Below are 25,548 nucleotides of genomic sequence, written 5' to 3'. Positions count from 1 at the left end.
TCTTTTTGGATTACATGGGTGATGCACAGGCGTTACTCCTGGCTCTGCACTCAGGAATTACTCCTGGCAGTGCTCAGAGGACTATATGGGATGCTGGAAATCAAACCCACGTCGGCCATGGGCAAGGCAAATGCCCTACCCACTGAACTATCACTCCAGCCCCAGGGTGTCACTTTCAAGATACATCCTTTAAAAGACAGTGTGTGGTTCACGTGAAAACCATGAACATAAAATTGTAAAATACAAAACATAAAATAAAAACTTCTGCTGCCTGTGAAGAAAATAAAAATGGAGACAGTAACAAGCTATCTCATTAGTTGGTTATAAGCAAATAGTTACAGTGCACTTAAAAGAGTGACTGATGTGTGGTGCTTAATAACAGTTCTTGGAGACATTGTAATAATGAAATAATACAAACCATGTAAAGGCCTCACATTAAGCATATATTATATTGCTCACATGAAGGGTTTCAAAGACTGTGCCTCCACTCAGCCACAAGTGCCTCAGAGGACAACTCTTCTGGCAGGGGGAGGAGGTATATTAAGGTTCTGCTTCCTGCAATGGAAACAGGGATGGAGATTTATGCCAAGATGAGTCCATACTCCGGGACAAGCATGAATTCAGTGCTCAGTCTCTTTGAGCATCGTAGCATGAGCCCCAGACTTTCCCCTGTGCAGTGGTAGTGATCTGGAGGAGCTGTCTGTTACTGCTAATAGATTAGCCCATTTTGATCCTCAAAGTTTCTTTCTTAGACACTGGAATTCTCTGGGAAATTATACTCACTTAGGCCTATGTTCTCCATCACTCTGTATTACTTTATACAAGCTCCCAATTTTAACCGCTACCAATAATATATTGAAGGTTAAGACATAAATCCCTTCTGAGTACTAGGACACCCACATGCTTGATTATTCCATTCACTTCTCAGGTAGGCAATTCAAACTGTAATTTCAAAGTAACTTGTGCTCTCATATGTCACTTCTTTAAGTTTTCCCGTCAAAAGGAAGACATTAACATCCATCTAGGTAGAAATTAGAGCAGGTTGAATTTTCTCCATCCTCATCCATCTCCGTCATACCCAGCATCCACCTCTTTGTGAGTAACTTCTACCTTTATCTCATAGCTGTCCACTCTCTTCTAACTTTTCAGGCCCTCACTGTGTCTACAACACACAACAGCAGAAGTTGCTTCCCTGGAGTTGCCTTTGAACAGATTCCCCAGGCTGCTACTGAAGCTTCTTTCAGAAAATTTATGTGCCTCTCTTTTTCTTTCCTTCTCCAATTCTTTTAACTAAAGACACTCTACTCTGCAGATAGAAGTCAAATTTCTTGATCCTGGCTTCCAACATCACCTTACTTCTGCCAACCTTCATAACTTTAGCAGCTTTTGCCTTTTCCTTTTGTTGGCCCCACTAAATTACATGCAATCTGTAAAAACCAGTGACTATTAACTACATTCTTCATATCAGTGGGAGTACTACTACAAATGTGATTGTTTTATACTACAATCTCTGGTTTACTTATTAGTTTTCTTCATTTGGGCTAGAAAGTCCTAGATAACAGACCCTGGGACATCCTGGATAACACACCTTATACATCTTTGTATCCTTGATACCTAATAGAGCACTGAACTATAAGATATATCTTCAGTTAGCATTTGCTGAATAGCTGAATGACTGCCTAGCTGACCCATGGATGAATGAGAGTATATAAACAAATATATGCCGTTCATATTGAAAACAAATTCATAACATACAAAAGAATCCTAATATTTCAAATGAATATTCAAAGGATATATATTTATGCCTGCATAAAGATATATATGTCTCTTTCTACACCAGATACACCACAAAAAATGGAAGTGAAAGAACGGATTACTTCTATTCCACATTCTTCTATTGCCACATTCCTACAAGCTTCCTTATCACAGTATCCCAAGAAGTCCTCTCAGCTTAAAATAAAAGATTTATGATTTTTTTGCATTCTAATTTAAGGAACTTCAACTTAACCAGCCAATAAGATTTCTTGATTACAGAAATGCAATTTATTCAGGAGCCATGACAAAACAAAAAATAACAAAAAGTCATTCATAGTACAATGGGTAGGAAGCTTGCCTTGCGCAAGGCAAACCCAGGTTGGATGCCCTGTAGCCCAAATGATCCCCCAAGCCTGCCAGGAATAGTCCCTGAGTGCAGAGTCAGGAGTAAGCCCTGAAAACTGCCTGGCAAGCCACCAAGTAAAAGGGCAATTTGAAAAATTCTCATTTTTATGTTTACCATCAATTTTCCCTTCTCTTATTTCTTCAATTTATTAATTAAATTAATGAAGACTTTTTAAATTTGTTTTGGTTTAGTTTGGGGGTCACATCCAGCATTGCTCAGTTCTTACTCCTACCACTGAGTTCAAGGATCACGCCTTGAACTCAGAGCTTGACGACCATATACAATGCTAGGGATCAAAAACAGGCTGGCAATTAGTGATGTAGACACAATTTTTCATGTATTTTTTTGACCATCTGTATTTCTTCTTTGAGGAAACTCCTGTTCATCTCTTTTCTCCATTTTTAGATAGGATTGGATGTATATTTCTTATAAAGTTCTACTAGTGTTTTATATCTTGTATATTAATCCTTTATCTATTGAATGGGACTCCGTGCCAGGCTGTTTTCACCCGGGGCGCCCCAGAAGGGGGTGGGTGAGAACCCTCCCCACCCCAAGGGAACCAGCCCCGGCAGCCCACCTCCACTACCCAAACCCCGCCACGCTCCAGGCCTCTTTCCAGATGACAAGGTGTTTCATCCATTTTGATTTGACTTTTGTGCATGGCATTAGAAAAAGGTCTAAGCTAATTTTTTTTTTTTTGCATGTGGCCTACCAATTTTCCCAGTACCATTTGTTGAAGAGGCTTTCCATTCGTCCACTTTGTACTTTTTGCATCTTTATCAAAGATTAACTGACCATATCCCTGGGGACTGTTACTGGATTTTCAATTCTACTCCCCTGGTGCTGAAGGGAGGCAAAGTGACATGCATGATACCCTATCAGTAACAGTATTATAAGCCATAATTCCTAAATAGAAAAAGGAAAAAGGGAAAAGGCCTACCATGGAGGCCAGCTAGATGAGAAAGAAACTGGGGACACTGGGGGAGGGAAGTGGACACTGGTGAAGGGTTTGGTATTGGAATACTGCACTACTGAAACTCAACTATGAATAACTTTGTAACTTTGTAATTTGCTGTGATTCAATAAATAAAGGGGGAGAAAGGCTGGTTCTAATGCAAGTGTCTTAACTCCTGTACTAGATCTACAGACTAAAAACATGCTTTAATTACCCCTAAGGGCCATATAAAAAGTAACACATGATGGTAATTATCAAATAAATTCTTTCTAATAAAACAATCCAGCAATAGAGATTTTTGCAAACATTTTAATTCTGGAATACTTGACCTGCAAAATAATAATACCAAAACCTGATTTAAATAACACACAAAATGATTCATGGTAAACTTTGTTCTGACCTGAATAGATAAAATCTTGTGTAATTTCTTTGATGATTGCTGGCGATAAATCTTTCTTGATTGAAGGCCTAATCTTAAGTTGCGTTCCAATGAAATTCTTGTAGGTTATCTTTAAAAAGGAAAAATTATTTATATAGCTACAAATTTGGCTTACTTGAAATGTTTACCTTATTTTTCACTTATGACAAAAAGAAGGGGTATAAAATGAGTCTTTGGATAAAAACTAACAGAGTAGCAGTCAATCATGAGAATTTTTAAGAAAAACAGCAGCTATAATTTTCATATTTCTTTTGTATAACACAGCTGGAAGAGCATCATCAAAATTCTGTAGAGCAATTAGAATACAATTTTCTGATATTTTGTAAATTCACTAGTCTAAATATATCTTCCATTATGTAAGTAAAAGCATATTTAAAATATAGGTTGCCTTTCCAATGGTAGTTTTTCTACCCTACTCATAATTAATGCTATTTAAACTTCTCCAGTGAAGTTTTATAGACCTAACTTCCTCTGAAGTCTTCTCAAAATTTATCTTCTAGGCCTTAAAGGTATTAAAAAAAATCAGAAGAAAGTTATTTTTAAAGATTCAAGATTTTATTGTTTCCCTACTCCTGTTGTTTTTAAATAAAATCTTTTTCAAAACATGACTCCCCTAAGACCTCAATCTGGTGTAGATGCTGGCTCTTCATTGTCCCTTATAGGTAGATACTCCACAGTAAGATGCAAAGAGTCTCAGAAAAGACAAATTCCTTCCTACAAATAAGCCTATTTGACCTCATCTCCCACCTCTCCAGCTTCACTGAATATCTCTTCATCCTGCAGCCCTATTATGTGCTATGCTCCAAAGACAAGTTTGCCAACAACAAAATAGAAAAGAAAATACAAAAATCCTTATTTTCAGCAAACTGATTTCACCAGCTTTAGAGACACAAAAATAAAATAGAGCAGTACATGCTGCAGTACACTAGAGTTGTAGGTGCTGCCAAGAGAAATGGAGCCGCAGCACCTCACTTTAGACAGAGAGTAAGGGAAGTCCTCCCGCAGGTGGTGGCATTTATCAAAGATTAAGAAAACTGAGAAAAAAATCAATATGTATATTGAAGGGTATTTCTCTGCATTTCAAGTGTTTAAATTGTTTTTGTGCTATGAAGACAAAAGGAAGCAACCATTTTGTCACATATATCTACCTCATTCCAGTTATTCGTTCAACACTTATCTAGTGCCATTGTGAAAGGATTTTGCAGATAATTAAAATTCCCCAATAATTTCACTTTATCTTGTCTATCCTCAGTGGGCCTGACTTAATGAAGTGAATCCTTGGAATACTGACGGTCTACACTCAGGGCTGGGAACCTCTTTTCTGCCACGGCCCCAGGGGAGGGAAGTTGACACTGGTGGTGCTAGAAGATATGTCTAAAACTCAACTATCAATAACTTTGTATATCACAGTTCTTTAATTAAATCTTTAAAAATTATTTTTAATATAAGTATCTTGGAAAAAATTCCAAGCTGCTAAATTTTTCCAGGTAAACTCGAGGTTGAAAATTTTGGCCTTCTCGAAATGGAGAGCAGCAGATTCCCCTTCCTGTAGAAGGCCAAAAAACCCGCACCCAGATCTAACATCTTCTGGCATAGAAACAGCCCAGCTCCACAACTGAATCTCATCAGGACACCGCCCCCAAATTTTCCCAGCTCTACCCTCCCTTCCTTCCTTCCTTCCTTCCTCCCTTCCTTTCCTTTCCTTCCCTTCCTTCCTCCCTTCCTTCCTCCTTCTTCCTTCCTTCCTTCCTTCCTTCCTTCCTTCCCTCCCTTCCTTCCTTCCTTCCTTCCCTTCCTTCCTTCCTTCCTTCCCTTCCTTCCTTCCTCCTTCTTCCTTCCTTCCTCCCTCCTTCCTTCCTTCCTTCCTTCCCTTCCTTCCTTCCTTCCTTCCTTCCTTCCTTCCTTCCTTCCTTCCTTCCTTCCTCCTTCTTCCTTCCTTCCTCTCTCCTTCCTTCCTTCCTTCCTTCCCTTCCTTCCTTCCTTCCTCCTTCCTTCCTTCCTCCCTCCTTCCTTCCTTCCTTCCCTTCCTTCCTTCCTTCCTTCCTTCCTTCCTTCCTTCCTTCCTTCCTTCCTCCTTCTTCCTTCCTCCCTCCCTCCCTCCTTCCTTCCTTCCTTCCTTCCTTGCTTCCTTCCTTCCTTCCTCCTTCCTTCCTTCCCTCCTGCCCTCCCTCTTTCCCCTCCCTCCCCCTTCCCTCATACTCTTCCCTCCCCTTCCTCCGCTCCCTTCTTCCCTCCCTCCTTTCCTCCCTCTTTTCTATCCCCAGAAGTGTGGGCTCTACAACTCCAGGAGTGCATGGCCTAGGAGCATACATAGTTGTCCAAATTTCATAGTACTGAGAGTCCAGGAGGAACAGAGCAAATCTGATGGGAAAGTTGCATCAAAGCCCACCAAGCTCAATGAGCAGTGCGTTATTGTTATTACACAGAAAGCTCAAATAGCATCCACCAGATCAGTAAATCCCCAATGTCTTCAGTAATACCATTACAAGATATAAGAATTATCACAAATTGATTTGTATTGATCTATGTTTTTACAATTCTGTTTGCTACTTTTTATAACAGGCAATATGAGGTAAAATATGTTTGTACTTGCTAGCAGGGTGGGCTGAGGAGGTGGGTAGAAAATCGGGTAAATTGGTGGAAGGAAAATAAAAACAATCATTCATAGGTCATGCAATATAGGCAGAGGGACAACAGAAAACTGGCAAGAAGTGTATGTATATGCCCAATCATATACCAGGGTCTCATGATTTGGGGACAAGACATTTTACATCCTGGTCACCAGATCTAAGCTCTAAATAGAAACCTGATTCCCTACAATGATTCTTTCTTCCCTGGGTTCTTCCTCATTAAGGGCATGTTATCAATATGATAACAGCTATTGGCCATACCTGTAGGGTTCCTTCTTGCATATGATTCTAATGCATGCCCTGAGGGTTTTACTTTTTTCTAAGAAGTTCCCCTGATCATATAAGCCAATTCCTTGTGACTGATCTTTATAATGATATGCTATAATAAGTGAGACATAGGTGATGAGTGAATGAGTAGTTAGATATCTTACTAATAATTCTTCTCTGATCAAATCCTGACTGATATAAGCAGTATGATACGTCAATACAAAATTAAAGATAAGGTCTAACCTGAAGGTATAATTTTTAACAGTAATTAACATAAAGACTTGGGGACCTGAGAGATAGTACATTGGGTACAGTATTTGCCCTGTACATAGCTGACCCAGACTCAATCCCATGTGATCCCCTGAGCCCACCAGTAGTGATTATTGAGCACAGAGCCAGAAGTAAGCCCTGAGCACCAGCCATGTGGCCCCAAAATTTTTTTAAAAATGAAAGATTGTATTCAGAGACAAGACTGAATAAACTCACTGCAAGAGTGTATGTGACTAGAGAAGATAGGGAAACCACAAAAAAATACCTGGGACACACTAATATTCAGACAATGGGGAAAGGAGCAAAAGCAAATAAAACTTCAGAAGGAACTGCCTCCTCTTTTTCCCTCGCCTTGGCCCTCACACTGCTGTCATTCAGATGCTGTTTCTGTCCCACCTCAGGGTTTTTGCCCTTGATCTTCCTTTTTCATGGTTTCTCATGAGATGCTTCCACCTTCCTCATCATCCCTGTTGGTCACTACCTCCCACCTCAGTCTATTTCTATCCCATTGACTTATTTTCTTCAGAAAATTTATAAGGATCTAGAATCTCTACACTTTTACACATTTATTATCTGGTCCTACCCCTACCTATCTGAAGCGAAACTCCATTAAGGACTTCAGACCGTCATTTAGCTACAGACAACATTCCAGAGGCCAGGCTGCCTCTGTACCCTAAGGAACCTATGTGAGGAAAAATATGGGATCCTCATTATTTGGCTGCAACTTGATGTTCAGACAGCCTGGTGTGTGGGGCAGAGAACTGGAGTTCAGCCTTCATGCCTGCAGGAACCCTTGTGCAGGGCACAGATACATGTAACAACAGCAGAAGCTCTGATAACAGATTGTCAATATGTGTCTGTTACAATAATAAATGAGATATTTTGCTTTACTCTTTCTTCACCTAATTCAAATCTGTCATGATTTTCATGAAACTTTAGCAAATAAGTTTGGTCTTTATGAATCAACTCCTCTATGAAAAACTTTTTAATTATATTTTTATAATGCTAGTATAAATATAGTATCACTATCACTGTCATCCCATTGCTCATCGATTTGCTCGAGTGGGCACCAGTAACATCTCCATTGTGAGGCTTATTGTTACTGTTTTTGGCATATCGAATACGCCATGGGTAGCTTGCCAGGCTCTGCCATGTGAGTGGAATACTCTCGGTAGCTTGCTGGGCTCTCCAAGAGGTATAGAGGAATCGATACTGGGTCGGCCGCAGGCAAGGCAAGCGCCCTACTTGCTGTGGTATCGTTCCAGCCCTATAAATATAGTAATGTCAAAAATTAAAATTTTGACCTAAAATTACTTTTTTCTCTCATTTCATTTTTAAAAGTAAATTCCATTAAAGGAAGAGAAAACAAAACATGCTTGGGGGCAGTTGATTTGAGTGATAAATGCTTAAGTGGCAATAATAGATCTTATCTTATTCCTAAATCTTTGAATTTTGTGTTTTCTAATTATAAATCACAACTGTATAAATAATAGTCACATTCACCTTTTCTCCATGTTCAGCTTCATATCTTACACAAGCTTGTTGGGTAATATCTGGGTCCTTGCACCTGTCTATTCTTAGTAGAAGCTGGTGCTGTGCATACACCAAGAGTGGTGTCACTTGTTCTGTGTATCTCTCACTAGACAGGTGGAAAAATGCACACAAAATAGCAAACGTTAGTGAAAACCCAGCTTTTCCCAATGAAGTCTGTCATTTTTCACCCTAATAGCAGTACTTACTGTGAAAGGGCATTGAACTGCATGGCAAGTGATACTAATGTTTCCCATTTTTCCACTTGATACAAAAGTTCCAGAGATTTTAATACATAGTCACGAATCCATTTCAAGTCAGCCATATTCACATCATCCAGAGGTTGCTCAAACGAAAGGCTAGAACCACCATTATCAGTCCTAATATTTCCATAGCAGCTGGGAACACTGAACTCTTCCTTTTCTTCCATAACCTGCATATTGAAAATAATTGTGATTTTGAATTCTATTTCTAACTTTTTATAAAAAGTAAATGATAAAATTATCAAGGCTGGTGCATAACAGGATAAAAAAGATGAATTTTTTATTATTATGAGTTAAAGTCAACCACACGGCAGAACCTGGCAAGCTACCAGGTGGCGTTTTCAATATGCCAAAAACAGTAACAACAAGACTCACAATGGAGATGTTACTGGTGCCCACTCGAGCAAATCAATGAACAACAGGATGACAGTGATGACAGTGATGATGATGAAAGTTAACCAGTTGCAATAGTACAGCAGGTAGGGTGCTTGCTTTGCATGTGGCTGACCCAGGTTCAATTCCTCGCACCACATTTGGTTTCTGACCAGGAGTTATTCCTGAGTGCAAAACCAGGAGCAACCCCTGAGCACTGCTGTGTAGCCAAAAATCAAAACCAAAAATAAATAAATACAGCTATTTAGTTGAACTTACCTCTGCCTCTAAGCACTTGTGGATTGTGCTGCGCTGGAAGTGCAACTAGTGTAACTGGATTTTTTTGTTTTAACTCAGATTTAGATAAGTGCAGAGGGCTTGCTGCCATATGAAGAAAGGAAACCTTCTAGGAAGTCTCGCTTCTGCCTAAAGAGTTACTTTGCAACTAACATGTTTTCCTTTTCCCAAAGACCCCTAGAAATTCTTGAGACAAAGCAAGAATTTCAGGTCTACCTATGGACTAGGCTGCAGCTCACTTAAGCGTCCTGCCACAGTAGCGGGTCACACAAGCTTAGAGCTAGCCTTAAGGGAACTCCATGCATAGGAAGGGAAGGTTGCAACCAAGCTATAGAACGGGAAGCCTCTCTGCCAAGTCAAAGTCCTGAGAGTTGGAAGAGACCATGGACTACCTGGCTGTGAAATGTGACATGTATACTTAAAGTCAAGTGGTATAGGCATAAAAATTGGGGTGGTATATGTGACCTCCAGGAATCTCTCCTTCACATAGTGCTTGGGAAATGGGATATGCTAAATAGAGTCTATTTTATTTAGCTGGGAGCTCCATCTTTATAGTCTATTGATTTCACAGGAAGAATCCCAGCAGCACAAATCTGTGGCATGACTATGTCTATTTGCTTAACCTTGAATTTCCAGGCTATAACTCAGGAACAGCCATTGAAAGACGGGCATGGAGAAAAATAGAAAGGACCCTGCAAAAGTAACTTTTAATACCTTATCTCCTGGATTCAGGGCCTTGGGATAGCAAAAACGTGAATGATTCTCTAAGTAGGAGGCTCTTCAGTTTTGGGCTGTCCAGAATATATTTTTAATCTTTTATATTTATATTATGTATACTCTTATGCTGTACTCATGATTAAATGAGCCTCTACTAATTAGGAAGTAGCCCTTTTTCTATCTCAAAATATGTCCTGATTTGGTGACTATATTTATTAACTATCATAGCCTCATCAGATATTACATGTTTTTTTTTATTATGGTACAATTCTATCGTTTTATTTTCACTGTTTCATTGTATTCAGAGTGGTTCCCTGTAGACAAAGATACATTTATTTATTTATTTATTTTTTATTGAATCACCATGTTGAAAGTTACAAAGCTTTCAGGCTTAAGTCTCAGTTACATAATGCCCGAACACCCATCCCTTCACCAGTGCATATATTCCACCACCAAGAGCCACAGTAAACCTCCCTCCCATCCACCCCCGCCACCCCCCAGCCCCCCACCCCCGCCTGTGTAGTTGGTAAATTTCACTTTACTTTATCTTTACTTTGATTACATACAAACAAAAAAACTCACTATTACTGTTTGGAGTTTCCCCCTGAGAGATAGTCCACTTCTGTTGGATATCATTGGTTTGTCCTTTCTCCCTTGCCACAGAGTTTGGGCTTATCTGGTAATAATCTCTAAACAATTCTAGACTACATTGGTATGTCCTGCTCCGCTTGCCACTAGGAGCTTAGGTATATCAGTCACACCCATCAAAGTGCTCCCGAGTCACTCCCATTCCTTTGTTTATTTGTTATCACTTCTATGCTCCCTTCCCCAACTAGTCATTCAGCTCTTCCCCTAATCAAATTCTGTTAATCTGTAAAGTCAGACCTTGCTAGGACAGTGAACTTGTATTGTAAGTAAATATTGTCTTTGTCCTCTCTTATGTCTTTTGAATAGTTTACTTTAAAACAATATCCTTTTTGTATGGACAAAGAAAGACATTTGTTAATATGCTTTGGTGACATGGGATTTAATTGGCTTCAAATATTATTCACTCCCAGGCATCTGCTTTCTCGACTTAAGCCTCAGCTGCCCTTACTTCCTAGCACCCCCAAAAGCAGGGTCCCGACGAGGGACGGGACGGACCCAGGGCAAGCGGTGAGTTATGTGTAACCCTGGCATTGAGATGGGCCTGGCCACAGCGCCTACTGCTTAACTATATGTTAAAAGCTTGGTCATGGGTATGTCATGTCATGATCCAAAAGCAACGACGAGACTAGGACCCTGCTAGGGATAGGAAAGACTAATCTGGCCTGAGCACTGTAGTCTGAGATCGAGATGACCCCAGGAGAGCAATTCTATAAGCTTAATGCATCTCTTGCTATGTCCATACAAAATTATTAATAATATGAATGCTTATATGTTAGCTGGACAAAGAGAGGAGAAACACACCCATGGGATTCCGCTCTTGGGCGGGTGTCCTGCTGAAAGAGTATCTGTCCTAGAAGGAGCATCCCCTGAGGGATATAACTTTACCCCGTATTGATTGTAACCACATCTATGTGTAAGCCCCAACCCCTCATTCTTGGGATTTAACTAGGCTGAAAGAGTGGGCTAGGGTCGAGTCCCAGGGTTAGTTCCAGGGCCAGTCCCGGGGCCTGTCCCTGGCCAGTCCCAGTGCAAGTCCAAGAGCAAGATCTGGAGAAGCTAGATCCACATCCAGATCCAGAGGAGAAAGAGAATGAAGTAGGATGGGGGAGGAAGAAGCAGGAGGAGAATCAGAGGAGAATGGAGATGGGAATGGAATAAACTGCAACTGAGACCAACCAGCCTGGCTCCGTTCCTTCCTTCACCTGCCTCATCATCGCCATCAACCTCCCCAGTGCAGTGTCCCCCTTTCTGTTTACTTTTTTGTGTTTTTACACACACTTCCAGCCCTCTATGAGGACTGGAGCGATAGCACAGTGGTAGGGCGTTCGCCTTTCACGCAGCCAACCTGTGTTCGATTCTTCTGCCCCTCTCGGAGAGCCCGGCAAGCTACCAAGGGTAACTCGCCCACACAGTAGAGCCTGGCAAGCTATTCGTGGCGTATTGGATATGCCAAAAACAGTAACAATAAGTCTAACAATGAGAGACGTTACTCGTTACTGGTGCCCACTCGAACAAATCGATGAGCAACGGGATGACAGTAACAGTGATTAGTCCACTTATGTTTAACATAATCATTGATTTATTGTGTGGGACCTATTATACCCTAATTGTTTTTACTTGTTCCATATGTTTTGTTCCACTGTTCCTTTTTTTCAGCTTCTTTAGTTGACTATTATGTAGTCTTCTGCTTTGGGTTTTAAGTATTAAATCATCCTTATCACATTATACAGAAACTGAATACTATACCACTTTATATTTAAATAACTTGTAAAATATCTTGTTGAAATTTAATTTTATTTACCCCTATCTGTTATGTTACTGGAGTCACATATTTTACATCAAGAAATATTATAAGCCCTTTAACTCAGTGTGTTCATGTGCTTGCTAATTTTTCATTGGGTTTATATTATTTCATGATTACATTTTCAGTTTTATTTCTATCCTTTTTTTTTTTTGCTTTTTTGAGGGTCACACCCAGCGATGCTCAGGGGTTACTCCTGACTTTGCACTCAGGAATCACTCCTGGCAGTGGACTCAGAGGACCATGTAGGATGCTGGGAATCCCATGCCTGGGGTAATATACAAAGATAGATTAAACAGTGAAATAAAGATCAACCTACAAGCTAAGTGATATTGCTTAGGTGTATTTTTCTATTACAAAGGGATGGGTGTTGGAACCTTGTATGACTGAAACCTAATCATGAATAGCTTTGTAACTGTATGTATCACAGTGTTTCAATTTAAAATGTAAAAAAAAAAGAGGATTAAATACATGAATGTTAGTTTATGAAATAAGTTGAGCTCAGTAACTGTTCCATTTAAGAAATTGAATTTTCAGGCTAACAACTTATAAGTAATTTCAAACCAAGTTATGTATTGTGATTCAAATGAGAGAAGCTAATGAAATGCAGACAAACCAATAAACATTAAATAAAAAAACATCATTTTCTACTTACCCTAATGCCTACTAACAAAGTATCTTAAATTTAATACCATAAAAATAATGACCCACCAAACATACTTACCTTAATAGCATTAACATTCTGTAACTCTAGTAACATGTCGATAAGTAATTCTGCTCCAAAATAGAAAGGCAAAATAATGGTGCAGAGGAAACCATCCTGGCTAACAGGAAATATTTTAGACATATTCGTGGTCTGTTTAAGAAATAACTGTAGCTCCTGAGTAATGTTCCAAAAGGTCCGGCAGCAGTTCTGAAGCAGTGTCCAATAGCCACCTCGATGAGCAAGAACCTAAAACATAATATTTCTAAACCTTAAAACCCCAAAAACTACATATCTCTTAACAACTTCATCTTTTGGACAGTTATATAATAAGAAGAATACAATACCAATTTTATGTATCATGTATATACTAGACAACAGTAAAGAAAAATTTATGTCCACTAAATCTAATAAGAATTTCTTTGATGTACATGTATACTAGTATTCTACTCATTTTACAGATAAGGAAATAGAGTTGCAAGTTAACTTCCCCAAGGTCAGGTCTAGCCAATGGTGATGCAGGATTTGCACACCAGAGGGCCAACTCCAAAATATCCATTGTTTTCAGTGCTAAGATGCACCACCGAGCAAGGAAACTGAGTCTTTACTTGTGCTGTTCAGTTATTAGAGGAGACTAACACTAGATAAAGAGGCATACAAACATATTTCAGAAATAATTGCCCAGAGTCCAGAGACGTGATGCGGGTTTACTTCAATAAATAAATAAATAAATCACACCTTCCTCATTCTACCACAAAAGTGGGAATACGTCGATCTTTCTCACTCACAAAGGAAAGATTTCTCTTACCTCGTCAGACGTTTGGGGAAATATACATTTCATGCTAGGAAAAAAAGGGAACTAATTTCTTGTAGCTAATGATTTGATTTTGAGTTTAATAATCTGTCACAGAATGCATGAGAAGGAAAAAGAGGACTGCGTTTAGTAGAATACATGACAGTCTCTAGAATCAGAAGGGAAAGGAGAGGGTTTTATTATGGCCTGGAAATATTTTTTCCTGTGCCATAGGGTATACAGAGGTGTACAAGCCAGGACGGAGCATGGCTTCAGGAAGGCTCCCAGGGTGCCACAGTAAAACCAATATTCTAAGGGTGACAAGTGAGCAGCAAAGGAGTGTCTGAATATCAATGGAGACTGTGTGGACAGGGGCAAAGGGGTCTGATGGTGCAAAGTACCTCGATACCATCACAGACAAACTCCAAAATGACAGAAGACCGTCATCTTATCCTCACTATGATATGACAATAATAAAAGACCACTATATGCATGTTCTGGACACTTATGAAACATTACCGGCTTTAGCTCAGCAAAACTGAAAATAAAATTACTGAGATTTAAGTAAATAAATACACATACAACTAGCAAATTTATTACATGCATAGATTTGGAGACTAAGATTTGAGGACATGTCTAGAAACATTAGGAAAAAAAACACTATTTTACCATTGCTCTCCTGCAAAATAAAAAGATTTTTGTAAAATTATCCAGCATAGTCATATTCCCTCGTTCTTTCTCCTTATAATTCAAACCCATTTGAGAGTCAATTTTGTGAGTGTTTTGTGGCTTGGTAACATTTTCTTCATTCAATTTCGCATTAATAAATGCTGAAAATTCCTCTGCATCTAGAATACAATGAAAGAGTGTAATCATATGAAGTCAGAGATGACTTAGCAAGTGAAAAGCATCAAAGTAATCCAGAAATACCACAAATACCACCCAATAAGCAGAGAATTATCATGAGCACAATGAACCAAGGAACATCTTTTAGAGGAGGGGGATTTTTTTAAATTTATTTATTTTTTAATTAGTGAGTCACAGTGAGGGTACAGTTACAGATTCACACATTTTCGTGCTTGTTTTTCCCTCATGCAATGTTTGAGAGCCCATCCCTCCACCAGTGTCCATTCTCCACCACCAATGAAGCCAGTATTCCTCCCACCCCCTAATCCCATCCGCCCCATCCCACCCCGCCTCTGTGGCAGGGCATTCCTACTTGTTCTCTCTCTCTCCTTTTGGGTGTTGTGGTTTGCAATAGGGGTATTGAGTGGCCATCATGTTCAGTCTCTAGTCTACTTTCAGCACGCATCTCCCTTCCCGAGCAGGATTTCCAATCACATTTTACTTGGTGTTCCCTTCTCTATCTGGGATGACTTTCCCCCAGGAATTTAGATGAAACCTTAAATGTTGGACAAAATGTAGCTGAGAAGGTTCAGAGAGATAGGACAGCGGGAAAGGCACTTGACTTGCACATGGCCAACCAGGTTTGGTCTCCCGACAAAATGATAATACTGGTTGGTCCTGCCATTAGAATAGCATCTCGTTCATTCTGAGATAAGCTTTCATCAAAATTACTAGTTGATCCTAAGGCAAAAGTAGTATGTTTCATGAAATTTGATCTAAAATTTACTCGTTGAAATATTTGTCCTGACAATGAGATGACCAATATTTTTAAAATGTATTTTTTGAAGTCATTGGCTTACGTTAACACACCACATAGAAATAGTCAAATACATATTGAAATTTTAAAATACATGCTTTTCAAAATAGAACAAAATAGAACAAATAAAAAGTGCATATAAAATATTACACCTTCACAAAATTCCTAAGTTGTTGAAAATGGTGTATGTACTTCTGTGTCTGTTATGTGTATGCACATTACATTGACAAAGAAAAATCAAAATAAAATTTGAGAGTAAACTACCATATTTTTTTACCATTTGGTAAATTGGCCTTCTGTTTTTTAGATGTCAGAAGAAAATCAATCATGACTTCATAGTATTTCGAAGATAATTTGCATGTTGGTAATAGTGTTCCTGAATTAGATAATGAGAACATATCAGGATCGCAGACTTGGAAACTACAAAATGGAAAAACCAAATTAAAAATAAGTAAAATCAAATTATAGCTGTCAATACAATCCACTTTTAGTTTCAAAAAATGTTACCAGTACCCCCAAACTTTGGTACTCAAATAAAACCAAACATTTTCCCATTAGCTTTTAACATTGTTGAGTGTAATTTTGCTGTTGGGAATCTTAGTATCAAAACATATTTTCCTGGAAGGATCCTTTAAAATGGGAATAAGTTCTGACACAAATTATGTCAACTAGAAATCACCTATACATATTACACCGAGCAGCATTCTCCCACCATAAACATGTCCTGCGTACCAGTTCACAAGTTCAGCAGTTATAACCAAGGTAGTGAGTCAGCAGTTTTCAACCCTTCAGACCCATACCAGTCTACAGACTGGTGATTAAAGAATTCTGATACAGAGCATCATGTCTGTAATTAATGTTATTTATTTTCTAAAATAAGGCCCAAACAATAAAGTATTCAACCAAGTTAAGTCAATAAATTCTAAGTATACATTGACAATTTTAATAAGATCAAATTTGGTACCACATTACACTGACACAAATTAGGTCTCAGTCTAATTCGATCATGTAGGATTAGAAGCTTAGAAAAACCTTGAGGCCATCTTCTCAGAGTGATATCAGAAGTGTTCAGAAATTAGTAATGAATTCCATGTGATCTGAACTGCTTTCTTTGTCATAACTGCATTAATGGGTCACCATGACAAAAGTTCTTCCTTGTTGGTCAGACATTCTAACCGCTCTCTGAACCTAAATCTGGTTGAGAACATACAGGCAATGGATCTATCTAGAGAACAGTAGGGTTTTATAAAAATACAGTCAGGAAATAATTAGAACCAAAATTCTGAAGAAACAGAAACTAGGACAAAATTCATGGTGGATTTCAACCTGGATTTTTTTTTTTAAACCTCGGGATTAGTGATAGACTTGTTACCAGTCTTTCTTCTCTGATTCATGTGGTGTTGCAGCCAAAGAATTTCTTATTATAGCCCTGCTCAAAATCCCTGAATAGCTTCCCACTATTCTTAAATTAAAATTAACGTTCAGATTTTCTCCATGCTCTGACACCAACCTGACTCCCTACTCACTTCACATCACCTTCTTTCCTATACTCTAGGTAGGGTCAGAGTAGTGCTCATTCAGGGTGCTCATCTTGTGTTTCTCTCTTAGACTCTGATTCATGTTCTTCCGATAGGAACACTGCTCCTATCGGAAGCAGTGTTAAGTGGTCCTTCCCCCTAAAACCTTTCATGTTAGTCTCAGCCAGAGGAAAGCCTTTATGTGAACAAGATGGGACTTATGTGATCTTCACCTACTGTGAAACATCTGTGATCCATCAGACCAGATTTTTACATGTATCTCCAACTAATCTTGGTATGCCATTTGCCCATTTCAACCTCCCTCTAAATGAAGATCAACAAATATTTTTTGGACAAATATCTACATCACCTTTGTAATTCTTACATAATGTTCCATATTATGACGTTATCTTCTATTTTTTATTCCTTTAGCATGTTAGCCAGACACTCTATAAGAGCTCAAAAATACCTTGTTCAATTAATGAGAGAAACCTTACATTGTTTGAAAAAATACTACTTATATTTAAAATTCCTTAAAATATAACTCTAAATAAATACAGATTTGCCAAATGCCTAAAATGGCTACACTTATGATATATAATTAATATTAAATTTCCTTTGTGATCACATTTTTCCCTTTTACCAAAAGCTACATGAATTGAATATTTCATAAGATTATTTGTTTGGGAAAGATTCTAAAATTAGACATTAAAAAATATACCAATGGCCAGGATAAAGGCAGAGGTATTACTAACAAAACATAATATTGTTCATAAAATTTAAAAATGCAGTGTTCAGGACCAGGAGCTAATTTAGGTAACTTAGTTCAATTCCTTGTACCACACACTCCCTCGAGCATCACTGGATGTAGCCCTAGAGGCTCTTGAGAACCACCATGTTCATCCCCAGCACTGCAGAGCCTAAGCAGAAAAGGCATTCTCAGCCCTTATATGGAACTGCTGACCCAATTGGTGAAGAGTGACCCATGGGCTTGTGGGCACCACTGGGCAGCAACTCCCTCACCCCCCCATGTATTACTCTTTAGTAATATACCAACCTGAAAAATGTATGCAAATAGCATTTTCCTTTTATCCGCTCTGCCAGTTTTGTCAAAAACAAGTTGTAATAGGCAATTGCCAGATACAGGTTCATCTGAGCTCTCCAGGGAAGTTCCTCAGTACATATTTGATGGAACCTCTTTCTCTTAATATACCTCAGTATTAAAGGACTCAAGCTACTTATCAGGAATTTTTGCGCTGCTTTTCTAACATCATTTCTCCTATTTCTGGAGGGATAAAAAAGTCTTGAGATTACATATCCTTGAAAACATTTAATGAAGAAAAAATATTTCAATTATAATAAATTAATAGGTCACTTCTCTGTATGCAAATATTTCTAGTTTACATATTATTTCCTAACAGCTAGAAATATCAATGAGAGCAGTAAATAAGAATAACATTCATTCAGGACAGAATACTATTGCTTTCAACTCTCTCTAATGTTAGTAGTATCAGTTCAAGCCAAAGAATTTCATTTTCATAGCCAAAACATTAGACACTGAGATTGGACAATTAAATTACAATCAATTAATATTCACAGGCAAATATCAATATTTGAACAAAAAACTCCAAATTTTTCTGTAATATTCTTTAAGGGTAAAGAAAACAAAACAATGGAGTCCATTCATATTCATAGTCTTTTATCACTATTAAACAAAAACCACCCACATTTTTCTCTAGTAGTCCTTCTGGCTAAAGAAAAAAGTCAACGGATTGATATTTTTTCTATGATTAGCAAAATATTGAGAAAATAAGACAACTATCTGTGAAGTAATTGACTAACACATACTCAATATACTCTAGTAAAGAATTTTGATCTCAAAATTTAACTAGTATTTCCAATTTTAAGTATTTTGTGTATTTAGTTTTCTAAAATTATTTTGATCAAAATCTAAAATCAAAATGGATTAAAGATCTCAACATCAGACCAGAATCCGTAAAGTACACTGAAGATAAGGTCAGCAAAATCCTCCACGACAGTGAAGCCAACAGTATCTTCAAAGATGACACACCACTGGCCAAGCAAGTGAAAACAGATAAATAAATGGGACTATCTTAAACTAAGAAGTTTCTGTATCTCAAAAGAAACAGTGACCAAAGTACAAAGACAGTCTACAGAATGGGAAAGGATATTCACCTAATACCCATCCGATAAGGGATTGATATCAAGGATATACAAGACACTGGTTGAACTCCACAAGAAGAAAACTGCCAACCCGATCAAAAAAATGGGGTAATGAAATGAACAGAAACTTTCTCAAAGAAGAAATTCGAATAGCTCAGAGGCACATGATAAAATGCTCTGCATCACTAATCATCAGGGAGATGCAGATCAAAACAATAATGAGATATCATCTCACACCACAGAGACTGGCCCACATCCAAAAAAACAAGAGCAACCGGTGTTGGCAAGGATGTGGGGAGAAAGGGACTCTCCACTGCTGGTGGGAATGCTGACTGGTTCAGCCCTTTTGGAAAATAATATGGAAGATTCTCAAAAAATTAGAAATTGAGCTCCCATTTGACCCAGCAACATCACTCCTGGGAACATATCCTGGAGAGGCAAAAAAGGTATAGTAGAAATGACATCTGCACTTGAATGTTCATTGCAGCACTGTTTACAATAGCAAAAATCTGGAAAAAAACAGGAGTGCCCCAAAACAGATGACTGGTTAAAGAAACTTTGGTACATCTACACAATGGAATACTATGCAGCTGTTAGAAAAGATAAAGTCATGAAATTTGCATATAAGTGGATCAACATGGAAAGTATCATGTTGAGTGAAATGAGTCAGAAAAAGACAGACATAGAAAGATCACACTCATCTGTGGAATATAAAGTAGCAGAAGGGGAGACTAACACCCAGGAGTAGTAGAGATAAGAACCAGGAGATCTGCCCCACAGCTTGGAAACTGTCCTCACGTGCTGGGGTAAAGGCAGCAGAGATAGAGAAGGGAACACCTAGTAAGAGAATTTTGGGAGGACCCACTCACGTTGAAAGCTGCATGCCGAAAGTAGACTATAGACCTAACATGATGGCCACTCAAGACCTCTATTGCTAACTACAACATCCAACAGGAGAGAGAATAAAAAGGAATGCCCTGCCGCAGAGGCAGGGTGGCATGGTGGGGGTTGGGGTGGGGGTGGTGGGAGGAATACTGAGAACATTGGTGGAGGAGAAAGGGCACTGGTGGAGGGATGTAAACGAAATGCAAACATGAAAGTTCATAAGCTTGTAACTGTACCTCACGGTGATTCACTAATAAAAATTTTTTTTAAAAGTAGGACAACTATTTTTATAGTTATATTGCTATTTATATGGGATTACTGCTTTTCTTCAAAATCATAATTTTTCTAACTGTTGGCAATATTACACTGTGTTAGCCACTGACATTTTACCTGATCTGTGTTGAAAAAAAATTTTTTTAATTTGATTTTTACTAGAAATGGAATAAAAAAATAAATAAGTTAAAGTATTTAACACAGTGTAAGAAACATAGTACTTGACTCTGAATCAACACACAAACACACACACACACACACACACATCTACACACACCCCACATGGCAGACAAGAAGGCAAACATACCACCATCCTTGCACCAAAGGAAGAGACATTTTGAAGAAAAAAGAAGGAAAGTATTTTTTAACAGTTGTCGTTTATCATTCAGTGGTAAATTTCGGGTCATCTTCATGGGTACTCAAGGATTATCCAGGCATTGTGCTCAAAAATCACTCTTTGTAGTGCTCAAGAGACCATAGGTTGTTGCTGGGGACCACTGAATGCAAGGGTCACTGCATGCAAGGTAAGTGAAGAACATTGATCCTCCCACCCTGCTCTTTCTGATCTACCTTATCCTCAGTGGTAGGGAGATGAAACTACTCTTGGTCAAGGCTCCTGCACCTTTTGAGGAAACAATTCCCTCATACAAAATTGATATATTTTACTTTGGAAATTATTACTTTAATTTTCAAGATAGAGTTATTGAAAATATTCTAGTTTGTTTAGAAACCAAATTAATGGGTCATTAAGACAACAAAACAATTAAATTGTTTAAAAAGCTTGATTAAAAGGAAATAACTGTTCATTTCTTTGCCCCATTTTCTGATTGGGTTGGATGTTTTATTCTTGTAGAGTTCAACCAGTGCTTTATATACCCTTGATATCAATCCCTTATTGGATGGGTATTGGGTGAATATCCTTTCTCATTCTGTAGATTGTCTTTGTATTCTGGTCACTGTATCTTTTGCAGTGCAGAAGCTTCTTAGTTTAATATAGTCCCATTTGTTTATCTCTGTTTCCATTTGGTTGATCAGTTGCGTGTCATCTTTGAAGATACCGTTAGCTTCAATATCGTGGAGGATTTTGCCGACTTTGTCTTCAATGTACCTTATGGATTGTGGTCTGATGCTGAGATCTTTAATCCATTTTGATCTGACTTTTCTGCATGGTGTCAGGTCGAGATCTAAGCCCATTCTTTTGCATGTGGTTGTCCAGTTGTGCCAGCACCATTTGTTAAAGAGGCTTTCCTTGCTCCACTTCACATTTCTTGCTCCCTTATCAAAGATTAGATGATCATACATTTGGGGTTGTGTGTAGGGATATTCCACCCTGTTCCATTGGTCTGCAGCTCTCCCTTTATTCCAGTACCATGCTGTTTTAATTGTTACCGCTTTGTAGTAAAGTTTAAGGTTGGGGAGGGTGATGCCTTCCATCATCTTTTTTCCCGAGAATTGTTTTAGCTATCCGTGGGCATTTGTTGTTCCATATGAATTTCAGGATAGCTTGCTCCATTTCTTTGAAGAATTTCATGGGTATCTTTATAGGGATCGCATTGAATCTGTATATTGCTTTGGGGAGTATTGCCATTTTGACAATGTTGATTCTCCCTATCCATGAGCAGGGGGTATGTTTCCATTTCCTCATGTCCTCTTTTATTTCATGGAGTAGCATTTTATAGTTTTCTTTTTAGAGGTCCTTTACTTCCTTGGCTAAGCTGATTCTGAGGTACTTGATTTTCTGGGGCACGATTGTGAATGGGATTGCTTTTTTCACGTCCCTTTCCTCTGATTCATTGTTTGCATATAGGGAGGCCATGGTTTTTGGATATTAATTTTATAGCCTGCGACTTTATGAGTGGCCAAAAGGCACATGAAAAAATGTTCTTCATCACTAATCATCAGGGAGATGCAGATCAAAACAACTATGAGATACGACCTCACACCACAGAGAATGGCACACATCCAAAAGAACAAAAGCAACCGCTGTTGGAGGGGATGTGGGGAGAAAGGGACCCTTCTACACTGTTGGTGGGAACGCCGACTCGTTCAGCCCTTCTGGAAAACAATATGGACGCTTCTCAAAAAATTAGAAATTGAGCTCCCATTTGACCCAGCAATACCACTTCTGGGAATATATCCCAGAGAAGCAAAAAAGTATAGTTGAAATGACATCTGCACTTATATGTTCATCACAGCACTGTTTACAATAGCCAGAATCTGTAAAAAAAACCCTAGTGCCCTAGAACAGATGACTGGTTGAAGAAACTTTGGTACATCTCTACAATGGAATACTATGCAGCTGTTAGAAAAAATGAAGTCATGAATTTTGCATATAAGTGGATCAACATGGAAAGTGAAATGAGTCAGAAAGAGACAGACATAGAAAGATTGCACTCATCTGTGGAATATAAAATAACAGAGTAGGAGACCTACACCCAAGAATAGTAGAAATAAGTACCAGGAGGTTGGCTCTATGGCTTGGAAGCTGGCCTCACATGCTGGGGGAAAAGGCAATTCAGATAGAGAATGGAACATCAAGTAAGCTCTGGTTGGAGGACCCGCTCGGGAGGGGAGATGCATGCTGAAAGTAGACTATAGATTGAACACGATGGCCACTCAATACCCCTATTGCGGACCACAACACCCAAAAGGAGAGAGAGAGAACTAAAGGGAATGCCCTGCCACAGAGGCAGGGGTAAGAGGGGGACGGGGGGGGGAGGGGATTGGGAGGTGGGAGAGATACTGGGTTCACTGGTGGTGGAGAATGGACACTGGTAGAGGGAGGGATGCTCGAACATTGTATGAGGGAAACACAAGTATGAAAATGTGTAAATCTGTTACTGTACCCTCATGGTGACTCACTAATTAAAAAATTAAAAATGGAAATAACTGAAGTTGGGGAGATAGTACAAGGGTAAAGCATTTACCTAGCATGCAGTGATAGTACCGGGGTTAAGGAACTTGCCTTGTTTGTAGCAGACCCAGGTTTGATCCCTGGCACTGCAAATGGGTTAGGGTTAGTGTTTATAAGTCTATTATGGTAGAAATACTCCATGTATGCTATGAAAGAGATAGATATGCTTCATTGTTGGCTATTTATGACTTTTCTGCTCAATTTCCCACCAAACAAAAATGCCAAACAAACAAAAAAAACAGGACAGAAAAATGTTGTTAGATTGATACAAATGCACAATTAACTAAAGGAAAAATTGCTAAGTTGGACCGCAGGAAAATTTAAAAGAAAAACTATGTAAATAATCAAAAGACTTGGGGTCTTAAAATAGGGAAAGAAAAAAATGTAGAGGTATTATTTGCAAATACATATCCAACAAAGACCTTTGAGGGATATACAGAAATCTCTCAAAAATTCAACAACAAAAATAAAAACAATCAAATTAGTAGATGAACAAAAATTTCCTACAGGGAATATATATACATAATAAGCACATAAAATGATATTCAATATAATTAGACATTGTAAAAAAAGCAAATTAAAGCCATGAGTTAACATCATTGCCTATTTTAATGGCCAAATTTTAAATGATAACAATACTAAATATTGGGAAACATGAGGAGAAACTAGATAGAAAAGTACAAATGTACTCTGGAGACAAGCATGAAATTTCTTAGAAGATTAAACATAAAACCTTACTATGCCCTTGTATTTATCACAGAGAAATAAGGCTTTTTTTCGCACAAAAATCATGCAAAACTAAAAAGCAATTTCTTTGACATAGCTAACAAAATATGAGAAAAATCAAAAGTTACTAGAAGCTATTATTAAATAAAATCTAAGCATGTATGTATCTAATTAAAAGCCTTTGTATTGTATTAAAAAATTCTTCCCAAGCCAATGTTTGGCACATTCATTTCTATGTCAATGAGTTTTGGACTACTTGAGGAACTGATCCAAAATACTTTGGGGAAGAATATCAGGCAGACATGAAAAAAAGTGTGTGAGTAAATTTTTCTGTTTGAGAGCAGGGCAGCTGAAACCCTCAGGATGATGGTGTGGTGTTGACTCACAGATGGGGCTGGCCTCTAGAATAAAAGAAGAGAAAGGAGATCCTGATGCCACATTAATAAAATCTTCCTGAGTGGAAAAAAATAGTTACACTAAGGACAGGATAAATTATTCAATAAATGGGCTACCTATAAAAAAATTTAAAAGGCAGGAGGCAAGGAAGTCTTTTCTCACACCATTTGCAAAATTAAAGACAAAATTCCTAAATTACAAGAATCAAAACTTTACCTCAGAAAAAATACAACATTAACACTTCTGTTACAGAAGAATTTTAAAAACACTAAAGAGATGTATTGTTTTTAGATTTAACACAAGTCTTGTGGGGGGGAGATGGGAGATGGGTTATTGGGCTATACCCAGCAATGCTTAGGGCTTTCTCCTGGCACTGTGCTCAGGGATCACTCCTGGTGGATCTCAAGGAACCACATATGGTGCCGGGGGTTGAACCCAGGTGGGCCACATAAGCCCTGCCCACTATACTATCTTTCTGGCTCCCACAACTTTTTGTAATAGAAGTCTCATCCAAAAGTGCATGGTTTGGGAAAACCAAATGGCCATTTCTGAGATACTCAGTCAGATAATGCAGGTTGGCACTTGAGTGCAAGCAACTAGAGGTTCTGGAAACCACCAAGCTCACCCCAGAAGTGCTGAAGGATCATCATGGTCATGGCCCATCAGTGTTCCAGAAATTAGGAGCTCAAGGAGATAAAACCGAAGCCTTGTATATGCTAGACATGTGCAAGGTACCCCTTTGAGCCAACTCCCCAAAAGTTTAACTTTTGATTAAAAGGGGAAAAAGCTTTAAGATGTAAAACCACGATCTGAGGAATACATCAGTCTGCAAACTTCCATAGATAAATAAAAGAACTACAAAAATTCAAAAATGCTCAAAGTAGGTACAAACAGTGCTAAGAATATTTAAAAAAACACTAATGAAGATATTAAACACTGCTTAGCATCATTAATAAATAAATAAAAATCGGGACCAAATAGACAGCTCGACAGGCTGGGCGCATGCTTGGCATGCTGGTGCTCTGTGTTAGTTTCCAGGACTCACCACCAGGAGCAATCCCCAAGCACAGCGCTAGGAGTAGCACCAACCACCACTGAGTGTAGCACCAACCACCACTGAGTGTGCCCCCTCTCACCCACCACA

The 25,548-nt window shown here is 38.5% G+C and overlaps 1 protein-coding gene across 1 annotated transcript in view; it reads right to left on the bottom strand.

Annotated features, from left to right (window-relative positions):
- Positions 1 to 25,548, bottom strand: part of CFAP54 (cilia and flagella associated protein 54) — a 330,907-nt gene that overhangs the window by 175,151 nt on the left and 130,208 nt on the right. The window contains exons 33-39 of the mRNA XM_055118311.1: positions 18,084 to 18,311; positions 15,787 to 15,929; positions 14,516 to 14,694; positions 13,075 to 13,302; positions 8,462 to 8,685; positions 8,226 to 8,361; positions 3,517 to 3,625 (exon numbers count right to left, since the gene is read on the bottom strand). Of these exons, the coding sequence (XP_054974286.1) occupies positions 3,517 to 3,625; positions 8,226 to 8,361; positions 8,462 to 8,685; positions 13,075 to 13,302; positions 14,516 to 14,694; positions 15,787 to 15,929; positions 18,084 to 18,311 (1,247 nt within the window). The remainder of the gene's footprint in view (positions 1 to 3,516; positions 3,626 to 8,225; positions 8,362 to 8,461; positions 8,686 to 13,074; positions 13,303 to 14,515; positions 14,695 to 15,786; positions 15,930 to 18,083; positions 18,312 to 25,548) is intronic.

Source organism: Sorex araneus, chromosome 10 (genome assembly GCF_027595985.1).
Source record: "Sorex araneus isolate mSorAra2 chromosome 10, mSorAra2.pri, whole genome shotgun sequence".
NCBI classification, from domain to species: domain Eukaryota; kingdom Metazoa; phylum Chordata; class Mammalia; order Eulipotyphla; family Soricidae; genus Sorex; species Sorex araneus.
The sequence above is the reverse complement of the archived record's forward strand: the minus strand, read 5'-3'. Positions and strand labels throughout refer to the sequence as shown.